The following is a 21538-nucleotide window of genomic DNA, read 5'->3' as shown; positions in this document are numbered from 1 at the left end:
AAACAGAAGGTTAATATGTGCTTTGCGTCAAATGTCATATTTTTGCCTCTGCATTATAAGAAATGTCAATTGTTAGGTGATGCATTCTGACACTTAAAAACAAGCTGTTTGAGTGTCTGAGGATGGAAATTTACACATAAAGTTTGTTTTATGTCTCAATGAATGTGGCTCAGTAGAATGATCCCTTTAAACTGTTCTATCATAGCTGCATCAAAAAGTCTGAGTATAATTCCATATGCCTAAATAGCATAGACTCAGAAGTAGAAATGATTTTCTTATTCTGTAAGTTATTTTTCCATCTATCCCCTTCCTTTCTTCCTCCACTGTTTTTGGTTTTTTGGTTTTGTTTCATTATCTTGCGGTCATTGTGTGACCCTAAAGCATTGGTGCATGACTAGGACAGATGCCAGGGTGGGAAAAGGCAGGGGAGGGGGAGGAATGGGCTCAGACCAACGTCTCCCTAGAAGACCCACTTCTGACTAAGCATCCACCTCCCATTCTCTTCTGTTGTTTCTGGGGTCCTCATATGGGAAGTGAGACGAAAGAGAGACAAGAAACTGGCCCCGGGACTTTTGTTAGGTGTTTTTTTTTCCCAAAGGCTGTTTTGACACCGAAGGGGAAAACAATACCCAGGTAACTGTTTACCTTTAATCCTAGGTTCTCAAGCCAACGGCCACCAGCCATTGCGATCACTGCCTTCAGTGCGCCAGGATGTCAGCCGGTACCAGAGGGTGGACGAGGCTCTCCCACCAAGTGAGGACCTGCTAACTAAAGGGCTCACCTTGATCAAAGGGTTCAAGGGTGACAGGACCCACGGGACCTAAAGGATGGATGCCTAGTCCCCCAGAAGTAGGGTTCTGGGAGCTGCCACGTGACTTAGCAGATACAGTCTGGAAAGTGCTTAGCAGAAGACTCCTCTCTGGCACAGTTCCACCAAATGAAAGGGTAGCTGGGGGAAAGTAAATCCTCTAAAGGAAAAGAGATCCAGATGTTATGGACAATAGGATGTATAATAGAAAAAATATTAAGTTGGCATAAGGCAGTATGAATTTTCAATTATTAGACAAATAGGTGCAATCTTTTAGAAGAACTTAGCTCTAGGTAATATACTGCTTTTTATTCATTTGCAACATTTTAAATCATTAACTACAGGGTCCTGTTTTTTTTTCCTTAGGGATATCCAGAGAAGTGTTATTAATTTCAGAAATTAGTCTACTATTTTCTGGACCATGATAATTATCTGGAGATTTGAAAGTCATTTCTTTTTTTTTTTTTTTTTTTTTTTTGCTAAGAAACACATAGCACTTAAAGGAGAGATGGGTGAGGACTAGGAATGCTGGGACAGTTATGTGACCTGAACTCCAAGAGCTGAGTGATGCCCATGGGCAATCATAGTCTGAATGTAATTTAAACTCTATTTAACTTTCTAGAATCCCTGAAAGCAGTATTACTCTGTGAGAGCAAAGCATTTTGAAGAACAGTGTTAAAGCTCAGTAAATACTGTTTTTAAGAACACATTGGAAAATACATCTTTCTGCCTTATTGCTTTTCCTTCTTATTCACCTTCTCTATTCACCCATCTTATATGTGATCATGGCAAGAAGTGGATGCTTCTGGCCCTCTGTGTTTTAAAAATGGTGGGACATAGAGCGGGGGCAGTATGCATTTAAAGGGCTAAAATGTTGAGTAGTTAGTTTGGGTGAGTGCTGACAAAAGAGCTGAATGGTGCTCTGTACAATTTGTCAAAATATTGACTTAATCATTTGTAAATACTGTTGTGCACAGATCCTCCCCTTGTTCATATATTGGATAACTGAGGGTGGTTACTCATAGGAAACATATATTTTAAGCAGTTTTTAAAAATCATCCAAGAGATTAATTAACTATTGTGTCATCTTAAGCAGGTGGAGGGGAAAACTTCCTTACTGTTCACCCTTGGAGAAAATATTAGAGGCAGAAAAGAAAAGTATTCCTGGGTGATATTTAGATATAATTGGAGAAAAATGAATTAGGAACACCAGGAGAGAATTCTGGGAGAGCTTTGTTTACATGAGTATGTGGATTAATAGTAAGTAATCAGAGTTTCAGGCACCTGGACAGGAGGCACAGCATTGCATCAGTGTATGGATAAATGGCATCCTCCTGGCCACATCCAATTGCTCTGAATTTTGTTGGATTCACAATTTTGGTCTCTAGGTTGTATTTAATAAAGACAGGTACTTTCCTGCTGAAATTATGACCACTATTTATGCTGTTTCCATGCATTTGTTTAAACACTGGTATTTGCATTACACAGATATAATACTAAATTTTAGGATTAAAAAAATAAACAATTGTCAGTTGATTTTAATAAGTTAATATATCCAAAAGGTAAAAAAGCACCTTAGTAGTATATCCAATTTAATGAGTAACTGATGAACGGCGGGCAGGGGGGAATTCTTAAGAGTTGTTCCCTGTTGTGCAACTTGCAACTTGCAGATTTGGGGATTTACATTATCATGGACCAATTACAGGTTATGGTCTGAGCATACCTGATTACTGTTCAACTCTGTCCTCACACTGCTTTGCCCTCTCCTATTCCCAGCCGGTCTCACCTTTTGACAGTCCATTTAATCACTTGGCTGCCTGTGCTAGTTGTGCGTCCTGCCCGAACCAGTTCTCTGCCTTCCTTGCCTCACTGGGCAGCTCTGCTACTGTCTCTGGCCATGCCTCTTAACTCAGAGCTGTGGCATTCTGCGTTCATATATTGTCTCTCTCAGGAGGCTCAGCTAAGGGCCATCCACTTGGAGTATGCAGATTGGCCTGTCTCTTAAATGACCTGGCTGAATTATTTTAAGATTAGGGATTATACTTTTAACATTATTTATTATAATACCTCAGACTTGTATAGTGCTTTACAGTTTACAAAGAATTTGTAGCTTTTTTAAAAAAATTCTTTGTAACAGTATTGTGAACTAGGTCAAGCAGGTCTTATCCGTAATTTATAGATTGATGGGTAGAAATTAAATAATCTGATTCTTTCACTTTGTAGATGGAGAAATTGAAGCCCAGATAAATTAAGTAACTTAAGATTCCATACTAGTAAAAGTTGAGACAGAGTCTCAAACATTTTTTTCTACTCTATGATCTAAAATTAGAATGGTAGGGACTGTTGTGTAGGTAGATGAATGTAAATTCTGAAAGCTTGGGTTAGTGGCAGAGTGGTGACATATTTTGGTATGTTATCTATTAGGCACAAGCATCACCTGAAATTAGAGGGTTTGGGGGCTTCTCTGAAACTGCATTATATTGTGTTTTGAGGGCAGACCTAGGAAGGCTGGAAAGATGCTCAGCTTTCTTCTTCCAGGTGAAGATCACTTAGCAGGGCCCTTCTCTGGGAGGTCCCTCAAGTATAAGAACAGTGGTGACAGTGACAGTACTAGCGACTGTCTTTTGGCCCAGATGGATTTGCTCCGTTAAGCATCTGTATTGGACTCAGACGTGCCTTTTCCTCCCTGTGTAGGTCACTATCTGCACACCTGCAGGACAGTCTACTGAAGCATGATCCCCCCAACTCTGGATTCTTTTTCTTTTTCCTTATAATCATTGTTATTGTTATTTTAGCTTATATATGCCTTAAAAATACCCATGTGCTAACATACAGTGAGGAAACTATCCAGTAAAGTTTGCTTCTCTCTGAAGATTTGCAACCTCAATTAAGGGGATTTAGAGGTATCCTTGCTATGTCTCTTCACTCTTATAGCTGATTGCATGGTCGTCTGTGTATCAGGGTTATAAGTTAGTCTCTGAACATCTGTTTGATCTCTTTTTATGTAAAGCAGGTTTCCTTGTTTGTTTGCTTCTTCTTCCAGCCTTATTCCTCCTATCTCAGGACCAGGGAACAGATGTTGGACAGAGACCACTCAGCTGTAATGATGATCGATCGATTGGTTCTCAAACTCTTACTCTTGCGTTAGGCCGTGGACCCTGCACTGTGACCTTGTGGGCTGTGTAACCTCAACCACTGGTTGAGAGACATGCTGATGAGCCATACAAAATAAGAAAGCTGTGGTTCGTAAAGGTGGCATGGCACTGTTGAGAGACTTCCAGGGAAGCAGCTTGAACTTGAATATGTACTAAGTGCCTTAAGAACCTGCTGTATCTTATTCTGAGGTGATTGATAGGCTGGCAGCTGGAGGCTGTCCAGGGCTGAAGCCCACTAAAATGTAATCAGCATAATGAATCTTGGTCTTTTTAGCATTAGGATAAGTGAAAAACAATGGCCAGCTCAGCCCCTTCTGAAAAACTTTTTTTTTTTTTTGGCTCCAGAGTAATTGTGACTTAACCCATTGCTGTACTGGAGACAAAAGGAAACTGTTGAAAGGTGTTTTTCTCCCAAAAGGATAGGAATAGGAATAGATTCCGGATGAACAGTCCACAGTGGACTCTTATAGGATCCCAGGCTTACTGCCGTATTTTTAGGACTAGTGTATTACTTATGTGGTGGGTTCAAATGAGTAGCTCTGGAAAAACACAGGGGGATGTTTATCATTTTTTGTGGTTGTGCACTTTTGTTATTAAAGCATCCTTTGAAACGAAGGTTTAAAAGAAGGTAATGAATCTGAAAAGTACAATTAATCTTATAGACGTTCTACTCTGTTTAAAGCTAGGGGCTCTTATTCTCTAGAATCTAAAAGTTAGCTTGGAGAAGAAAATACACACTTTTAATCTAAAAACCTACTTGCTTAAAAATCGAATATTAAGGTACAAAATATGCAGCTATTTGAGATTTTTTTAAACTTTTTATCCAAATATAATGTACATGCAGAAAAGAGCACATTCAGCCTGCTGAATTCTCCCAAACTGTGCCCACCTGGGCAGTCAGCACCACATCTGTGGTCCCTGGGAGGCCCCTTGTGCCCTGCTACCAGTCTCCAACCCCCACTCCTGAAGGGGCAAAGGGGACCCACTGTCCTGACTCCCCAGAGCATAGACAAGTTTAACTTACTTTTGTACTTTATACAAATAGTATCATACTTCTCTGAGTGTTTAAATCAGGAACAAATAATCTATGAAACACTGATTTCTGGCATCTATCACAAAGCTTTTTTCCTTAAAAGTACCTTTAGTTTATTGTAACTTCATCATCTCACCATTTTGGTGAGGATACCACGGTTATTATAATTTTTACAGTGGGTTTATAAACTTACTTCACAATGTTCAGGTACTTCATTCTCCTTAATCCAGTTACAACCCGGTCAATTCCCTACTCAGTCCTCTCACCGCTTTGAGTTACATAGCAGACAGTTCAGTGCTGGCTTCCCCTGATAGGTGATTCATCCTGTCTAGGCATTGACCTTCCCAGTCTCAGCACTTACTGAGATGTGTTCACTTCTCCATTTAATCACTGGGTGGTCCAGTGGAGACCAAGGCCTAGTTTCAGAGGAGCGAGAAAGAAGAGTGACGAGATGAAGAGGGACCATAGGGAGGACCCCTTACCCCTGCCTACGTTTATTGATTCTAAAAGTTGAAAATATCTAAGACCTGCCCGGCTCTACCTCCCTGCATCTGGGATTAATGCTGTGACAGTGGCTTGGCGTAGATTTTCATGCTAACTCTCTGACTTACCCTTCATGTCCAGCTATTTAAAGGGGGCTATTATATTTGCATCTCAGGGTGTCTTAAGTATCCACTTGCTCCTGGATTTCAGTTTGGGGTATTTAGGCTGAAATTTAGTTTCTTGCGAGCCCGCACTTCATGACCTCTAAGAAATCCAGCATTAGCTCCATGGGTTTGTCCAGTAAGTTAGCGGCTGTTTTGAGTTCTTGTTCATTTACGTCAGTGTTCCTTAAATTTTAGTGTGTCTAGAAATCACCTGGGAAGTTTGTTAAAAATGTGGATAACTGAGTCCTGGCTTCAGATAGTCTGATTTTGGAGAGCTGGGGTGTGTCCTTGGCATCTGCATTTTTATTGATCCTCATAGTGATTCTGACACATACTGTCAGAATCCCACACCTTGAGAAACATTCTCTAGATAATAGTTTTCAAACTTTATTATTGCTGTGAAGCTCTTTATGGAAGTGAAATCTTATGTGGAAGATTAATATGCACAACAGATAATATTGGAGCTGTAGTGTTTAAAGTGGGGTTGGCAGGTGGTTCAGCAGCAGCCCTACTCCTCAGGACCCCAAAGCCCCTGGCCCCAAAGACTTAATTAACTTAGAATCTATTTTGGAAATTCTGGCCTAGACATAAGATGTTGCTAGGTCCTTCCTGAACCTAATGTGATAAAATGGGTGTCATTGCAGATTCATGTTATTTTAGAACTGAAAGGGACCTTAGCAATGTTTACCTCTTGTCTTCTAATTTTTTAGGTAAAGAAACTGTGGGCCATAGAGGTGTAGTAACTTGTTGAAGGTCATGTAGCAAAGGTATGACAAAGCCATGGACAGATACAGGCCTTCTACTTGCTAATTTAGTGCATTATACACACACACACACACACACACACACACACACACACACACACACACACACACCACATTGCTCTCAGTCTCACTGCACACTGATTATGTACCCCAGTTTACAATGTGGCAAGACAGGGAAGTAAATGCCAAGATGCTAGTCTTCTAACCCTGCCTGTGTGATTTTAGTATTGTCTGTGAAAGAAACTGATACCAGGCCATGTGTTCTCATATGCTTTCTTAACCAAGAACAAACCAGGCCTCATGTAAATACTGATAAGATATTAAAGCAACCATATCCCCACCCCCGTGAATAGATAATGATAGATAGTGATAGAGGACTGACCTTCCTACAGGCACCTCTGCTCTCTTGCCTGGATGGAAGGGTATTGACCGCTTGGGTAAGAGTAGATACGTAGTTCACGAATAAGCCAATAGCATAACAGTCTTTCCCAGTTCAATGCCAAGTGTCCACTTGAAACCAGCAGTATAGCATTTCTCTTTATGGGGACTTAAGTGACAACCTCAATTTAAAGATATGATATTTGATAGGGAGAATCTTAATGTGCATCCAACATCCCATATTCTTAGAAAACAAATTTTTGGACCTTGTTTTCTTGTTTTTCCCATTGCATAGAAATGTCTTTATTGAAATACAAATTAAGGTTATTCCTGGCCTTTGTGGAAAGTGAATACAAGATCAGTTTTAAAAATTTTTATTGGAGTATAGTTGATTTACAATGTTGGGTTAGTTTTAGGTGTACAGCAAAGTGAATCAGTTATACATATACATATATCTACTCTTTTTAGATTCATTTCCCATTACAGAGTATTGAGTAGAGTTCCCTGTGCTATACAGTAGGTCCTTATTAGTTATCTATTTTATATATAGTAGTGTGTTGATGTCAATCCCAATCTTCCAGTTTATCCCTCCCCCCCAACCCCATGGTAACCATAACAAGAATCATTTTTTAATAGCTTTACGTTATTTAAATGATTTGTTCATTCATTACATGCTATGTGCAAGGAGGCACAGTGGTGAATATATTTGGAGATACCCCCTCCTCCATTTTCCTACCCATGTGGCCCGCATACAGGTCACATTTCTTGGGGTAAATTCTTGTATAATTTATTCAAGGAAAAAGTTCCATCTTTGAAGATACTTTTAAAATATTCTTTTGTCAGAGAATGGAAAGTATGCAACAGTGTGTTTTCTTTTCTGCTGTAACTGCCAGAAAACTTAGAGCCAAGTTGTAGTGACAACCTTATCTTGGGAGCTTGGCAGAATCTCTCTCTCTGCTTCCTTTAGTTGGCTTCTGTTCTGTTTTTATCCCTAATTGACCTATCCTACAATTTTTTAAAAAATTGGAAGCTACTGTAAACATTCTTGGGGGGAAGGAATGGTCATTTGTTTCCATATGCATTTGATTTGACATATAGTATGTGCTTGAATTATCCTGGCTCTAATGAGAGAGGAATGCAGTGGGAATACTTGTTCTCAGAATCTTTGAGATGGGAAAGTATGCAAGGAGCAGAGCAAAACAATGGAATGGATCAAAGGTTTTAGAAAATGGTTCCTGAAAATGCCTTTATGTACTTACTGTTTGTCAGCATATGGCAGGCTGAGCAGGAGGCCTTTTGGAAATGTCCTACTGATGGGATTGTAGCTGTGCCCGAATAATTCATTCTTGGCAGCCTGCTTCATTGTGAGTCCGTGTTACCTTGGAGCATGAGTGACATGGAGTTGTTTGTTGTCTGTGTGGTGCTTTTCCTCACAGAAAATTTTTCTTTCCCTTGCCATGTGTCATAAGTTATGATCGGCTGAAATCAACAAAAAGAAATCCTTCCACTCCCAGCTGAGGCAGTCTTCAGTGGTCTGGTGCTGGCTGGGACCTACCGTGCAGGTTTTTGCAATCCTAAGGACTCTGTTGGAATACTTGTTCCATTCACCTCCAGAGCAAATGCCATAGCTGGTCAGGAGCAAACATGCTTTCGTCCTGGTCTCTAGGATTAGACCCCATGGTGTCTGCTGATAAGCTGTGTGATCACATGGAGAGTTTTGAAATTAACAGAGCTGCTCAAGAGAAAGGTGCTTATTAATTTCAAAACATATTCGTCATAGAAGTAGCAATGTATAAAGAACTTTCCTGGTTAAAGAATAGATCTCTTCTGTTTTCATATGTTCCTATATAAATCACCCTTCCCAACTGCAATCAATTTAAAAATTATTGCCTTTTGTAAAGATCAGCTCACGCTCTGCTTATTTTTATAGGGGAATGGGCTTTTAGAGAATTCACAGAGGTGGGATGGCTGTCCCTGAAGACTACGCTGCTTGCTGTTTTCACTGAACATGCTCTTACATATTTGTTTACAAAGACTAACACATTTAAAGAGATTGTTTAAACATAAAATTAATTAGTCTTTTAAAACATTGTATTTATTTGAGGTTGGAGACAGGTCATTAACCTTGCTCTGAAAACGTATTCCTCTTTGGGAAAGTGTAAATGGAAGTTTGTAGATAATGATACTGTTTGATGACTAGGCTAGCACTACGTTCTTCCGAAGACTACATCTACTAAAATTGTGTGTAAATATACACGTGGAAATTTCCAGCTGTGAGTCTTTCATCTAAGTTGGAAAAAAAAACAGAAAAATCAAGTTTTGGTGAAAATAAACATCAGTACCAAATTTGATGTGAATATCTAAAGTATTATGATACCAACTAGTAATTTTTAAACACTGGCGCTCATACGTGAAGGATAAGCATTGTGGGTGGATCTGGGAGGATCCCCTACTTTCAGGGATTCTTTAAGGTGTTGGTTATGCCCACAGGAGCCGTTTTACTAACCGGTCAAACAGATTCTGGAGTGGACTGGGGGGAAGTGCTGGATTATGCACCCAGGTATACATTATTAGCCCCAAAGTGTAGCATGTCAGGGAGAAAACACGTGCTGCTTGATGAACCACATTCATGGCTTCAGCTTCTCCTCCTAATCCCTCTCCGTGCACTTCTGCTGTTTAGACTGGGAGGCACGCATTGACAGCCATGGCAGGATCTTCTACGTGGATCACGTAAACAGAACCACGACTTGGCAGCGGCCCACAGCTCCGCCTGCCCCGCAGGTGCTGCAGAGGTCCAACTCCATACAGCAGATGGAGCAGCTGAACCGGCGGTGAGGATGGGCACTTTTGTGGTTGGGCTGATTTTTACACAGTGCAAAATGGAAACCACGGTTGCCTCTTTCATCTCTGGGTGTCCTGTCATTCAGGTGGAGCTGTCACTTCTCTCGATTCATAGACTTCATTGAAAGTCTCTTGGTTAAAAATCAATAAGCTCACACATCCACAGCTTGCTTAGAAACTAGAGAGGAAATAAGTAATGATGACCCCTTTTGTCTATCCAAGGCATTGATTTTCAGTAAAACAGAGCATAGACACTTGTCATTTGAAGCCAGATAGCTCTTTAAATATCTAGAATCTTCGTTTGTAATGCATCTTTATTAGTTACCTAAGCTTTTAAAAATCCGTCCTTCTTTTTCAAAAACTAATTGCTATGGAACAAAAGTTGTTCTTTTCTTTAATAACTAGGAATTTAGTTTCCTTTGGTTAAAGGCCACAATGTTTTTTAAAGTTTTATTAATTTGTTAAGAAAATGTTCCACAGACTCTGGATGGAAGAAATTAAATCCAGCAGATTTACTTAACAGATGGCCCAGAAGGTCAGGGGATGGGGGTTTGGGGAGGAAATGGTCAAGGCTGGGAAGATGGTGAAAACTTCTGGGCTCTGGGGAAGCAGTTGAGCCCCGTGTTTTAGAGGTTGCTGTGTTGTAACTCTAGGCTCCTGATTTTAGATACCAGAGTATCCGCAGAACCATGACTAACGAGAGGCCTGAGGAAAATAGCAATGCGATTGATGCGGCAGGGGAGGAAGCCGACTTTCACCAAGCCAGTGCAGGTAAGAGCCTTTGGGTTGGTTTGTTTTGTAATCTCGCAAAAATAGAAAACAAGTAAGTAAGGATTTCCAAGAAATGAAGCTTTCTTTAAAAGGACTTTTGATCTTCATTAAGACCAGGTAATTCAACTCAAAAAGTCGAATTCACCAGATACCTCTTCTAATCCTCGACTTGTTATTGGTACTAAGAAAAGAATCACAAAACCAAACAGGATATAAATTACTTTAATCTCTGGATCTGTGGGAGAGTAGAATAAGATGGAATCTGATTACTTGTAAAATCTAAGGATGCATTAAAATGTTAATAGTGGGGACGTGCCTGTTGGTGCAGTGGTTAAGAATCCGCCAGCCAATGCAGGGGACACAGGTTCGAGCCCTGGTCCAGGAAGATCCCACATGCCACGGAGGAACTAAGCCCGTGCGCCAGACCTACTGAGCCTGCACTCTAGAGCCTGCGAGCCACAACTACTGAAGCCCGTGCACCTAGAGCCCATGCTCCGCAACAAGAGAAGCCACCGTAATGGGAAAAGCCTGCACACTGCCACGAAGAGTAGCCCCCACTTGCCACAACTGGAGAAAGCCTGCAGCAACAAAAACCCAAAGCAGCCAAAAATAAATAAATTTATTTTTAAAAATGTTAATAGTGACTAGAAATATTACTGAATTCCATTTTAATGTGATGGAGAGCAATTGAGTTTTATGCATGAATTTACAGAAAAGAAAGAAGTGTTTGGGGGATTAAAATAATAACAGATGGTATAGGTGTTGTTTTAAAATATAGACAGAAGTGAGTAGATGTTTCCAGCGCATGCAGAGACCTCCCTGAAAGCCTCTGTGGTCTGCCCCGTCTAGATTTCCGACGGGAGAACGTCCCGCCCCACTCTACCTCCAGATCCAGGCTCACATTGCTGTTACAGTCTCCTCCCGTGAAGTTCCTCATCAGCCCAGAGTTCTTCACTGTGCTGCATTCTAACCCTGTGAGTATCAAATCCGAGAGGATGTGAGGGAAAGAGCACCAGGCCAAAGGAAATTATCCTCGTTTACGTCATAACAGAATGAAAATAGCTAAGTTTACCGAGCACCACATGTGTTCCATGCTCAGTGTTAAGCACTACCCATGGCTTAACCCATTTAGCCCAAACAAACCTATGAGTTAGATAAAACTTCCATTTTTCCAGATGAAGAAACTGAGGCACAGAGAGCTTAAATAACATGCTCAAGGTTATACAGCTACTAAGTGGGACTGCTGGGGTTAAAATCCCAGAGATGCTGACTCCAGAGTCTGTGCTCTTAATGACCACCTTGTTTTGCATGCACAAGTATAACCAAATATCTGAGAACCGACAACAGACATTGGTCAGATTGAGCTTTGAGATATCAGGACGGGCTCTCCAAAAGAAAGAATGAATATAAAATGTATACTTCGCTGTAATCTGAAAAAATAAATCCATAAATAGAGGAATATTTTAAAGATACATGAGGTTTGTATGGGAGATCAGGATTTTTGGGGGGGAAGCTAGTGGGAGGAGGGGGAATGGTGATGTGTTTAGGATGAAGTAGATTTAAATTTCCCTTCTTTTACTAATATGTCTATTCTTTAGAAGCCCTCCCTCTGTAATTTTGCTAGAGGCCTAAAAATGTTAGCATCAGCTAAAAGAATCAACCTTTTGTTAACCAGAAGGTTATAAAAATCATCAGCCTTTTAATCATTGTTTAAATAGAGAGAAATCATTTTGAGTGTCTCCTTCACTTGTTTTCTTTCATTTCCCCCAGTCTTGACTTTTAACAAAAATTCTACCCCTTTCCTGATCTTGGTTCCTTAACCAAGAAACCCCTCGCTAGTTCCCAATCCCCCAACCCCATTAAGCCCTCATGACAATCTGTTTCTCCAGCTCTATTCATGTGCGCCTTTCCCACATTCATTTTGAAATTACCATCTGGAATGGGAGGTTTTAATTTTACTCAGGAAGTGTTAACCTCCTGGAGGCACTAGGGTATATGAAGTCCATGGGGTGACAGTGGAAAATGTTACATACCTGTTCTCTGGCATGATATTTATCTCAAACATTTCTAGAAGGAAAGAGAAGTGTTTGAAAATATTATATAGTTTAAGCCAAAACTTATGTTTTGGCGCACACGTGCGTATGTGTGTGAAGAAAAAAATTAGAGTGTGATAGGAAAGTTGGTTAGAAAGCATTTCTTTGTGATGTAAATCTTAAGTTGTCTCACAGAATAAATAATGGACACTGGCTGGTTAAAACAGAAAGGAGTAGGAGGGCCTTCTAGGTGAAGGGTATGCGTGAGCAAAGACAGAAATGAAAAACATGTCCTATATGCATAGTGAGTTAGTTTAATCATCCAATAAATATTACTTAAAACACGGTTTATGCTGGAAATTATGGTAGGTGCTGCAGACACAGTGGGCAATAAGGTCAAGTTCTTATCCGAGAATGAAGGCTACCTTAGAAAGATGGTTCTAGAATACCTCTCCGAAGCAGTCATTTTTGAGTTGGAAGTTGAAAGATGAGAAATCATCAACCATGGGAAAAGCCAGGGGAAGCTCATTTCAAGCAGTTGAAACAGGAAGTGCAGGGACCCCAGGGCTCAGAAGAGGGCAGAGGGGCTGCTGTGTCGTGATAGAAAGAGGGGGTGGTGTGATACTACGTTGGAAAGTCAGCAAGATCCAGATCATAGATCTGCCTATGGGACATGGCAGGGGATTCAGATTCTATTCTGAGCAGCGGGAAGCCATCATGCACTTGGAGTGTGACATGCATGGATTTGGAGAGCGTAGAAAGGCAAGGGTGGAAGCAGGGTGATGAGAACGGAGGCTCTTCACGGTCCAAGGGAAAGGCAATGATGGCTGGAATACGGGTGTTGGCGTGGAGATGGAGAAAAGTGCACGGGGTCAAGAGCTATTTTGAAGGTAGAGTCGACGTGACTTGGTGAAAAACTGGCTGTTAGGGATGGGAAAAAGAACAAACAAGAAACGCCTGTAGGGCTTTGGTCTGACACAGGAGTTCATCTTGCTGGGTCAGCTAACACGTAAGTAAACAGCTCGAAACTGGACTAGGTGTGGAGGCATCAAGAAGGAGCTTTGCGGTTCTGCAAGGTGCTGGGGGTAACAGGGCGGGCAAGGCAGGCACTGTCCCGCAAGTCTCTGAGGGCTGAGGAAGCGGCTTCCTGGAGGTTTTAATTAGGGGAAGGTTGTCTTAGCTGCACCTGGAGCGCTTTAGAACGGGGGAGGGGGCAGACCCTGGCCACAGACATCCAGCTGTATATAACCCATTGGTCGTGGCTGGAGCTGATAAGAGCCTAGACTAGGAGGTGAGGAAATAACGAGGAAGGATCCAGCATGAGAGAATCACAGGCAGAGAGTTGGCAGGCTTTGGTGGGTCAATACAATAGAAACTGAAGAAGAGGACTCTTGAGAGGCTTGTTGAAGGAATGAACGTATGAACATTTTGAATTTAACCAGACAGATTATATGCCTTAGGAAAAATAGAGTAGACTGTTGGGAAAAGTAGAAGTCGGCATAGTCCAATCACCAGGAGCTGTTGGCGAGGCTATTAGTATGCACATATTTATTGATCAGTTAACATACTGATCATTATCTCATGGTTTATAGGTTTATCTTGGAAGAGAGAGGACTTGGGAGAAGCCTGTTCTCAGATTTCATGCAAGAGGCATTCAATGTAGCAACAGTGGTTTATTCCCTACTGTATACCAGGCACTAAGTCCTAGAGATACAAAATTGACAGCAACTGTGGGCTCTGGAGCCCCAGACTTGAAAACACATTCCAATGCAGTGAGCAGAGTTGTAAGTGCCGTAATGGAAGGTTGTAGAAGATATCCTGCTGGGGTGCGTGATTAACTCTGGAGAGAAGGCATACGGGAGGAGCCGTAGCCGGGTTTGCATTTGGGATAGGTTTTAAAAACTGAGTAGGTTTTAAAGACTGATAGGTTTTAAAGATTGAATAGGAACTTGCCCTAGAAATAAGATGGACCAGAGCTCTCTAGGTAGGAAGAGCAGCATTTACAAAACAAAAGATCCATGAAGTTGCAGGGCTGTCTTAGTAATTACTATAGAAGTACTGAAACCGAATTAATAGTACAGCAGTTTGGTATTGCTGGTGTGCGGAGACCATGGGACACTAGTGAAAGTCGGATCTGAGGCTGGAAATGTAAGCAAAATCCAGGTTACAGGAACCTAAACTCGTGTATATGACAATTCCAGGAGATTGTAGGCTTTCATACAAGGAAGAATGGGATAACATTCCGAGTTGTCAGTCTAAAACACAAAGTGTCATGCTGTGGTGGGAAGAGCTTTGGACTTGGGGTCAGGTTACACGAGTTTTCCTTTGTTCATGCATTCATTCAAGCAATAATTATTAAATGCCTACGATTTGCCTAGTACCTTCGAGACTCTCAGGATACAGTGGAATAAAGATCAACTAGTGAACAAGAAAAGATAATGCAGACAGTGAAATGTGTCATGAGGCAACTGAAACAGTGCAAGTGACTGGGCTAGGGTGACTTGGGGCCAGGGTACTGCAGATGCCGGTTTAGATCAGGTGGACGGCAAGGCCTCTCCAAGGAACCATACTCAAGCTGTTGTACAATGTCAAGAAGCCAGAAAGGCAAAGGTCTTGGAGAAGAACTTTCCTTGCCAAGGAAGAGCAAAGGCTTGAGGACAGGAGTGAGTTTGATGTGGTACATACTACAGTCAGAGAGGTGAGCAGGGCTTCAAAATGTAGGGCTTGTGTGATCTGGCAAGGAGTTTGGGCTTCATTCTAAATGGGCTTTATTATAAAGGGAGTTCCTGTGGGGGTGTAGTTTTGATTTTTTAAAGTTTTTTCTTCCTACTGTGTTGAGAATGGGTTTTAGAAGGCAAGATTGGCAGCAGGGAAACAAGTGAAAAGGTGCTGTGGCGAGACATGGAAGGGACTTGGACTAGCGCAGCAGCAGTGGAGATGGTGACAGGTGGATGAATATGGCACATATCTTGGAGGGAGAGCTGACATTCCTCACACTCTTTTGTCAATGAGGCCAGCATCTTCTTTGTTTAGCTAGATAATAGTGTTTGAATATTGGACTTATTTTTCTTCGTTGTGTGTGTGTGTGCACGCGCACGCGCTATTTGCAGTATAACAGCATAATTTGAACTTTAATCTGTATTATTAGCATTTTATTTTCTTTACCAATTTCTTAAGTCTAGAACTTATTATTTAGAAAAAGTCAGTAGACTTTTTCTGGGAAGGGCCAGAGTGTAAATATTTTCAGCTTTTGGGCCAAGGACAACATGTAAATGAATGGATGTGGTTGTATTCCAATAAAACTTGGTTAGCAAACACAGCCAGTCAGCCCATGAGTCTATAGTTTACTCACTGTTAGTCTAGACAGCCCATAAAACATATCAGGGCCTGATTTGCATTTACCGATTTCTTTAGTGTTAATATTCCCACTGTGGCCAATTTCAAGCTACCATCTTTTTACGGTGTGCAATTTGTGATTTCTTTTTGTTGAAGTATAGTTGGTTTACAATATTACATTAGATTCAGGGGTACAGCATAGTGATTCAATATTCTTATAGATTATACTCCATCTCAAGTTATTAGAAAATAATGGCTATTTCCCTGTGCTGTGTAATATATCCTTGTTGGTTATCTATTTTATACATAGTGGTTTGTATCTCTTAATACCCTACTCCTATTTTGCGCCTCCCCCTCCCTTCTCCCCACTGGTAACCACTAGTTGGTTTTCTATATCTGTGAGTCTGTTTCTATTTTGTTATATATATTTGTTTGTTTTATTTTTTGATTTCACATATAAGTGATAACACACAGTATTTGTCTTTCTCTGTCTGACTTATTTCAGTAAGCATAATACTCCCTAGTTCCATACACATTGTTGCAAATGGCAGAATTTCATTATTTATTATGGCTGAGTAATATTCCATTGTGTCTTCTTTAACTATTCATCTGTTGATGGACACTTGGGTTGCTTCCATATCTTGGCTATTGTAAACAATGCTGCTATGAACACTGGGGTGCATGTATCTTTATTTATTTATTTATTTATTTTTTGCGGTACGCGGACCTCTCACTGTTGTGGCCTCTCCTGTTGCGGAGCACAGGCTCCAGACACGCACACTCAGCGGCCATGGCTCACGGGCCTAGCCGTGGCATGTGGGATCTTCCCAGACCAGGGCACAAACCCATGTCACCTTCATCGGCAGGCGGACTCAACCACTGCGCCACCCGGGAAGCCCTGGGGTGCATGTATCTTTTCAAAGTAATGTTTTTGTTTTTTTTGAATATATACCCAGGAGTGGAATTGCTGGATCATATGATAGTTCTATTTTTAGTTTTTTGAGGAACCAGCATACTGTTTTCCATAGTGGGTGCACCAATTTACATTCCCACCAACAGAGTACAACAGTTCCCTTCTCTCCACATCCTCCACCAACATTTGTTATTTGTAGACTTTTTGATGATAGCCACTCTGACAGGTGTGAGGTAATATCTCATTGTGCTTTTGACTTGCATTTCTCTGATGATTAGTGATGTTGAGCATCCTTTCTTGTGCCTGTTAGCTATCTGTATGTATTCTTTGGAACAATGTCTATTTGAGTCTTCTTCCCAATTTTTAATTGGGTTGTTTGGGTTTTTTTTGATATTGAGTTATATAAGCTGTTTATATATTTTGGATATTAACCCCTTGTTAGTCATATTATTTGTAAATATTTTCTCCCATTTAGTAGGTTGTCTTTTGTTTTGTTGATGGTTTCTTTGCTGTGCAAAAGTTTTTAAGTTTAATTAGGTCCCATTTGTTTATTTTTGCTTTTATTTCTTTTGCCTTATGAGACAGATCCAAAAAAATATATTACTGTGATTTATGTGAAAGAGTGTTTTGCCTGTGTTCTCTTCTAGGAGTTTTATGGTTTCAAGTCTTACATTTAAGTCTTTAATCCATTTTGAGTTTATTTTTGTATATGGTATGAGGAAATGTTCTAATCTCATCCTTTTACATGTAGCTGTCAAGTTTTCCCAACACCACTTATTAAAGAGACTGTCTTTTCTCCATTGCATATTCTTGCCTCCTTTGTCATAGATTAATTGATCCAAGGTGTGTGGGTTTATTTCTGGGCTCTCTATTCTGTTCCATTGCTCTGTGTGTCTGTTTTTGTGCCAGTACCAGTCTGTTTTGATTACTGTAGCTTTGTATATAGTCTGAAGTCAGGGAGCATGATACCTCCAGCTTTGTTCTTTTTCTCAAGGTTGCTTTGGCAATTCATGGTCTTTTGTGGTTCCATATAAATTTTAGGGTTTTTTGTTCTAGTTCTATGAAAAATGTCATGGGTATTTCATAGGGATTGCATTAAATCTGTAGATTGCTTTGGGTAGCATGGACATTTTAACAATATTAATTCTTCCAATCCAAGGATGCAGAAGATCTTTCTATTTCTATGAATTTTCAGTTTCCTTCATCAATCTTTTATAGTTTTCAAAGTATAAGTCTTTCACCTTCTTGGTTAAGTTTATTCTTAGGTATTTTATTTTTTTTCATGTGATTTTAAACAGATTTTTTTTTTTTTTGCTTTCTTTTTCTGTTAGTTCATTATTAGTGTATAGAAAAGCGACAGATTTCTGTATTTTAATCTTGTATCATACAACTTTGCTGAATTCATTTATTAGTTCTAATAGTTTTTTGGTGGATACCTAATCATCTTTATTGAAAAGAACAAAATTAAGTAGATATATAGGTGTCATAACTCTAAAGGAAAACTTGAGGAACAAAATATTGGGATTTTTTTTTTTTTCTGTTTTTGCATGCTTGTTGCTCTAAGATATATTCTACTGCCCTCTTCTGGTTGTGATCAGATTGCTTCCAAAATTGTCTTGATAAACCATTTCTCCTGATAATTCAAGATTTAATTATTAGTGTCATGTCTTTTATAATTGGTATGACTGTGTTTGTCTAATAATTGTAATACATAAATACATTTCATTATATGCAACTGAATAATGTTTCCAACATACATGCCAAATAACTATTACTTCGGCTTTTAATAAACTCTCTAGAAATACATTAATTCCATCTTCTACACTCTTTACTACTTAATGAAGAAAAATATTGCTCCAAAATACTTAAATATATTCTTATAAGACAGAAATTCCCGCTATTGCAAGGTAGATGAGTTGATAGTTTAATTAGTTTTGTCAACAAGTTCAGTTTTCCCTCCATTTTACTATTTAGCTAGATGAGAAAAAAGTAAAATCCCTTATAATTAAAAATATTGTGAAACACCTGCTTAAGACAAGACTGTTTCCATATCCCAGCATATATCTTATGGAAACAATATTACTTGATGTTGTTTACGATAAATTTTGTTTAGTGAATAATATATACAGATGCTCATATCTGCTCCCTTGTGAGCCTTTGTATACATTTGCTATGGAGGCAGTGATGATATTTTCCAAGCATGAAATCAGAATACCTATTCTTGGTGAAGGATTTCTGGACTATGAAAGATAGATTTTCTTTAGCAGTAATGTATCAATACTTACCTGTGTTATTGAAAAGAACAGATTTCGAGTAAATCAAGACTGGGCCAGGTAATCCTGGGCATATGATCACCATAACACTTAAAAAAAAAACCTGCCAAAAAAAGAAAAGAGGTTTGATTATTACTTGCACTGATTGCAATTAATTGATCGATAAGTTGGTTGATTGATAAGAACTGAGTGTTCACATACAATTTTCTTATTCTGTTGCTGAATGGCAGTAACATTCCCCTCGGCTCATCCCAATATTTTTCACTTCTAACACCTCAAGCACTTAACCAAACAAAACATGTCAAGCTCGAAGGAGTGTTATTTTAACAAAATTCCACAAAGAAATTCAGTTCATAATCAGTTGATCATTCATCCAACCATGGAGTGTTTATTTCTTTACTAGGAAGATAAGACAAGAAACACCCAAGAGGATTGGGAAAGGGAGTTTTGGATTAGAGAAGGGATGATCAAAATGGACATTTTAAATCACATCAAAGGACAAGAAAACTTTACACCCTTTAGGGTTCATTTAAAGGGGCTCTGGGGCTTCCTGGTGGCGCAGTGGTTGAGAGTCCACCTGCCGATGCAGGGAACACGTGTTCGTGCCCTGGTCCGGGAAGATCTCACATGGCGCGGAGCGGCTGGGCCCGTGAGCCACGGCCGCTGAGCCTGCGCGTCCGGAGCCTGTGCTCCACAACGGGAGAGGCCACAACAGTGAGAGAGAGGCCCGCATACCGCAAAATAAAATAAAATAAAATAAAATAAAATAAATAAAAATAAAGGGGCTCTGTCTACTGTTAACTGTTGCCAACTTGCCTTACTGCTTGTGAGTCTACGTGCAGCAGCTTCCCAGGTGAGATCGTTCTGTGCATTATCATGAGACTGCTATGAAATAGGTCCATTTGCCCTTTCCTAATCTGCTTTTGTTTCAGGTAGAAGATCCGATCCCTTTACTGCATATTTTCCCTATAAGACCAAAACAAAACAACAACTTAAACACAGAAAAGGATCCCTTTCCAGTTAGACCCACTGAACCCCAGAGGGCGAATAAAGATTCCTGAAGATGAAGCTCTTTCAGCCTAATCCCACCTGTTTAGTATTTCTCAACACTTTGGACTACTCTCTTTCTTAGCTCTGCTAGTTCTATCAGTGTGTTTCAGTATTTTCACTGCTACTGTGGCCTCTGTTTCCCAAGGTCTACTTTCTGCCTCCAGTGAACCCCTTCCTCCCACCTCCCCCTATACTTTTGCTTCTCCATCCCTTTGAGTGATAAGGCTGTGCTCATTTCTGTATCGTCAGGGTTTAGCACAGGGCTTAACACGTAATTAGAGGTTATGAGACCCTTCTTCCCTTAACAGAAAGTGGGATGCTCACCCAAGATCTTCAACGACTGAAAGTAGAAAACAGTTTTAGTACTATAATTCATCTGTTAGAATGTAGTTATAATAGGTATAATCCCTTATATGTTCTTGTACTTACTTCCGCTCTATATTTTTACAGTGATTTTTACCTCTTCAGAGCACTTTTACATCCTTTGTTCCACTGGATTTCAATCCCACATGCCTGTGAAGAAATCAGGGCAGTTGCTATTATCGTGTCTTATAGTTGAGCAAATTGAGGCAGAGAGTAAATTACTTTCTTTGTCTCTGTCCATGAGCTGTGACTAGAATCCTCACCATAGTTCTGTATGAACTGGAGTATAAATATCTTTTCTGAACAAAATTACTCAGAAAGGATATTTATATTTCAGATCATATATATGTATATACATACATAAAATATATGTTTTAAAACAATACTACATATATTGAATAAACATATAAAATATATAATCAAAAATAGAATAAACAGATGTATATATTATAAGCATAGACTTGTATAAATGTTACACATACATACATATAAACATGTATAAGTAAACATATACATGTAAATAAGTATGTATGTAGTTTCTTATAGACATGTAGCAGTCTAGAGGGATGTTCCTGTTTGCCTTATGTGTTTTAAATAGACCCTAATAGTCATGTGCATATTATTCAGACTTGAAAAAGCTGTGGTTCTAAAGGTTGTTTGCTGGTTACTGATGAGAGAAATCTTCCTTACACTTACTTTACTTTGGTAGATGCTTTTTGCAAAGATCAGTTGAACTTGGCACTTTATTACACGTCTCATTGAGTGGAGAGGACGAAGATGAAAGGACATAATTCATTATAAGACCATCCTTAAGACTCCTGTGCTTGAAGAGCTGTCCAACCCCAGGGAGTTGCTTGGTGCCTGAGGCTGGAGTGGGTTCCTTCACCTAATTACCACTGCTTTTGCCCTAATGAAGTTTTGCTGCTTTTCTTTAGCAGAGTGAGGAGCATTTCTGGTGCTCTAAATAAAGAATCAGGATGTGGCCTCTTATTTTAATGGGCGGAATGAGAAGGAAGGGTGACAGGACATACACCTATTTAGAAGACAGTTAATGAAATGATTTATCTGACAGAATCATCCCACAATAATTTGTCCCCAAAGAGACTTATTAGGGAGTATGACTTGAAAGTTCGTTACCATCGCCATCACAGAAGCTAGTGTGGTCTCTGGCCT

General features: G+C 39.9%; 1 protein-coding gene across 5 annotated transcripts in view; it reads left to right on the top strand.

Moving 5' to 3' along the window:
* HECW2 (HECT, C2 and WW domain containing E3 ubiquitin protein ligase 2) overlaps positions 1–21538 on the top strand; it is a 408801-nt gene that overhangs the window by 275348 nt on the left and 111915 nt on the right. For all 5 annotated transcript variants that reach the window (XM_059051743.2, XM_067026482.1, XM_067026483.1 and 2 more), the window contains 4 exons: positions 658–753; positions 9466–9616; positions 10294–10397; positions 11247–11371. In XM_059051743.2, coding sequence (XP_058907726.1) covers positions 658–753; positions 9466–9616; positions 10294–10397; positions 11247–11371 — 476 coding nt within the window. The remainder of the gene's footprint in view (positions 1–657; positions 754–9465; positions 9617–10293; positions 10398–11246; positions 11372–21538) is intronic.

This window comes from Kogia breviceps, chromosome 2, assembly GCF_026419965.1.
Source record: "Kogia breviceps isolate mKogBre1 chromosome 2, mKogBre1 haplotype 1, whole genome shotgun sequence".
Classification (NCBI taxonomy): domain Eukaryota; kingdom Metazoa; phylum Chordata; class Mammalia; order Artiodactyla; family Physeteridae; genus Kogia; species Kogia breviceps.
This window is presented reverse-complemented; position numbering and strand designations above follow the sequence as displayed.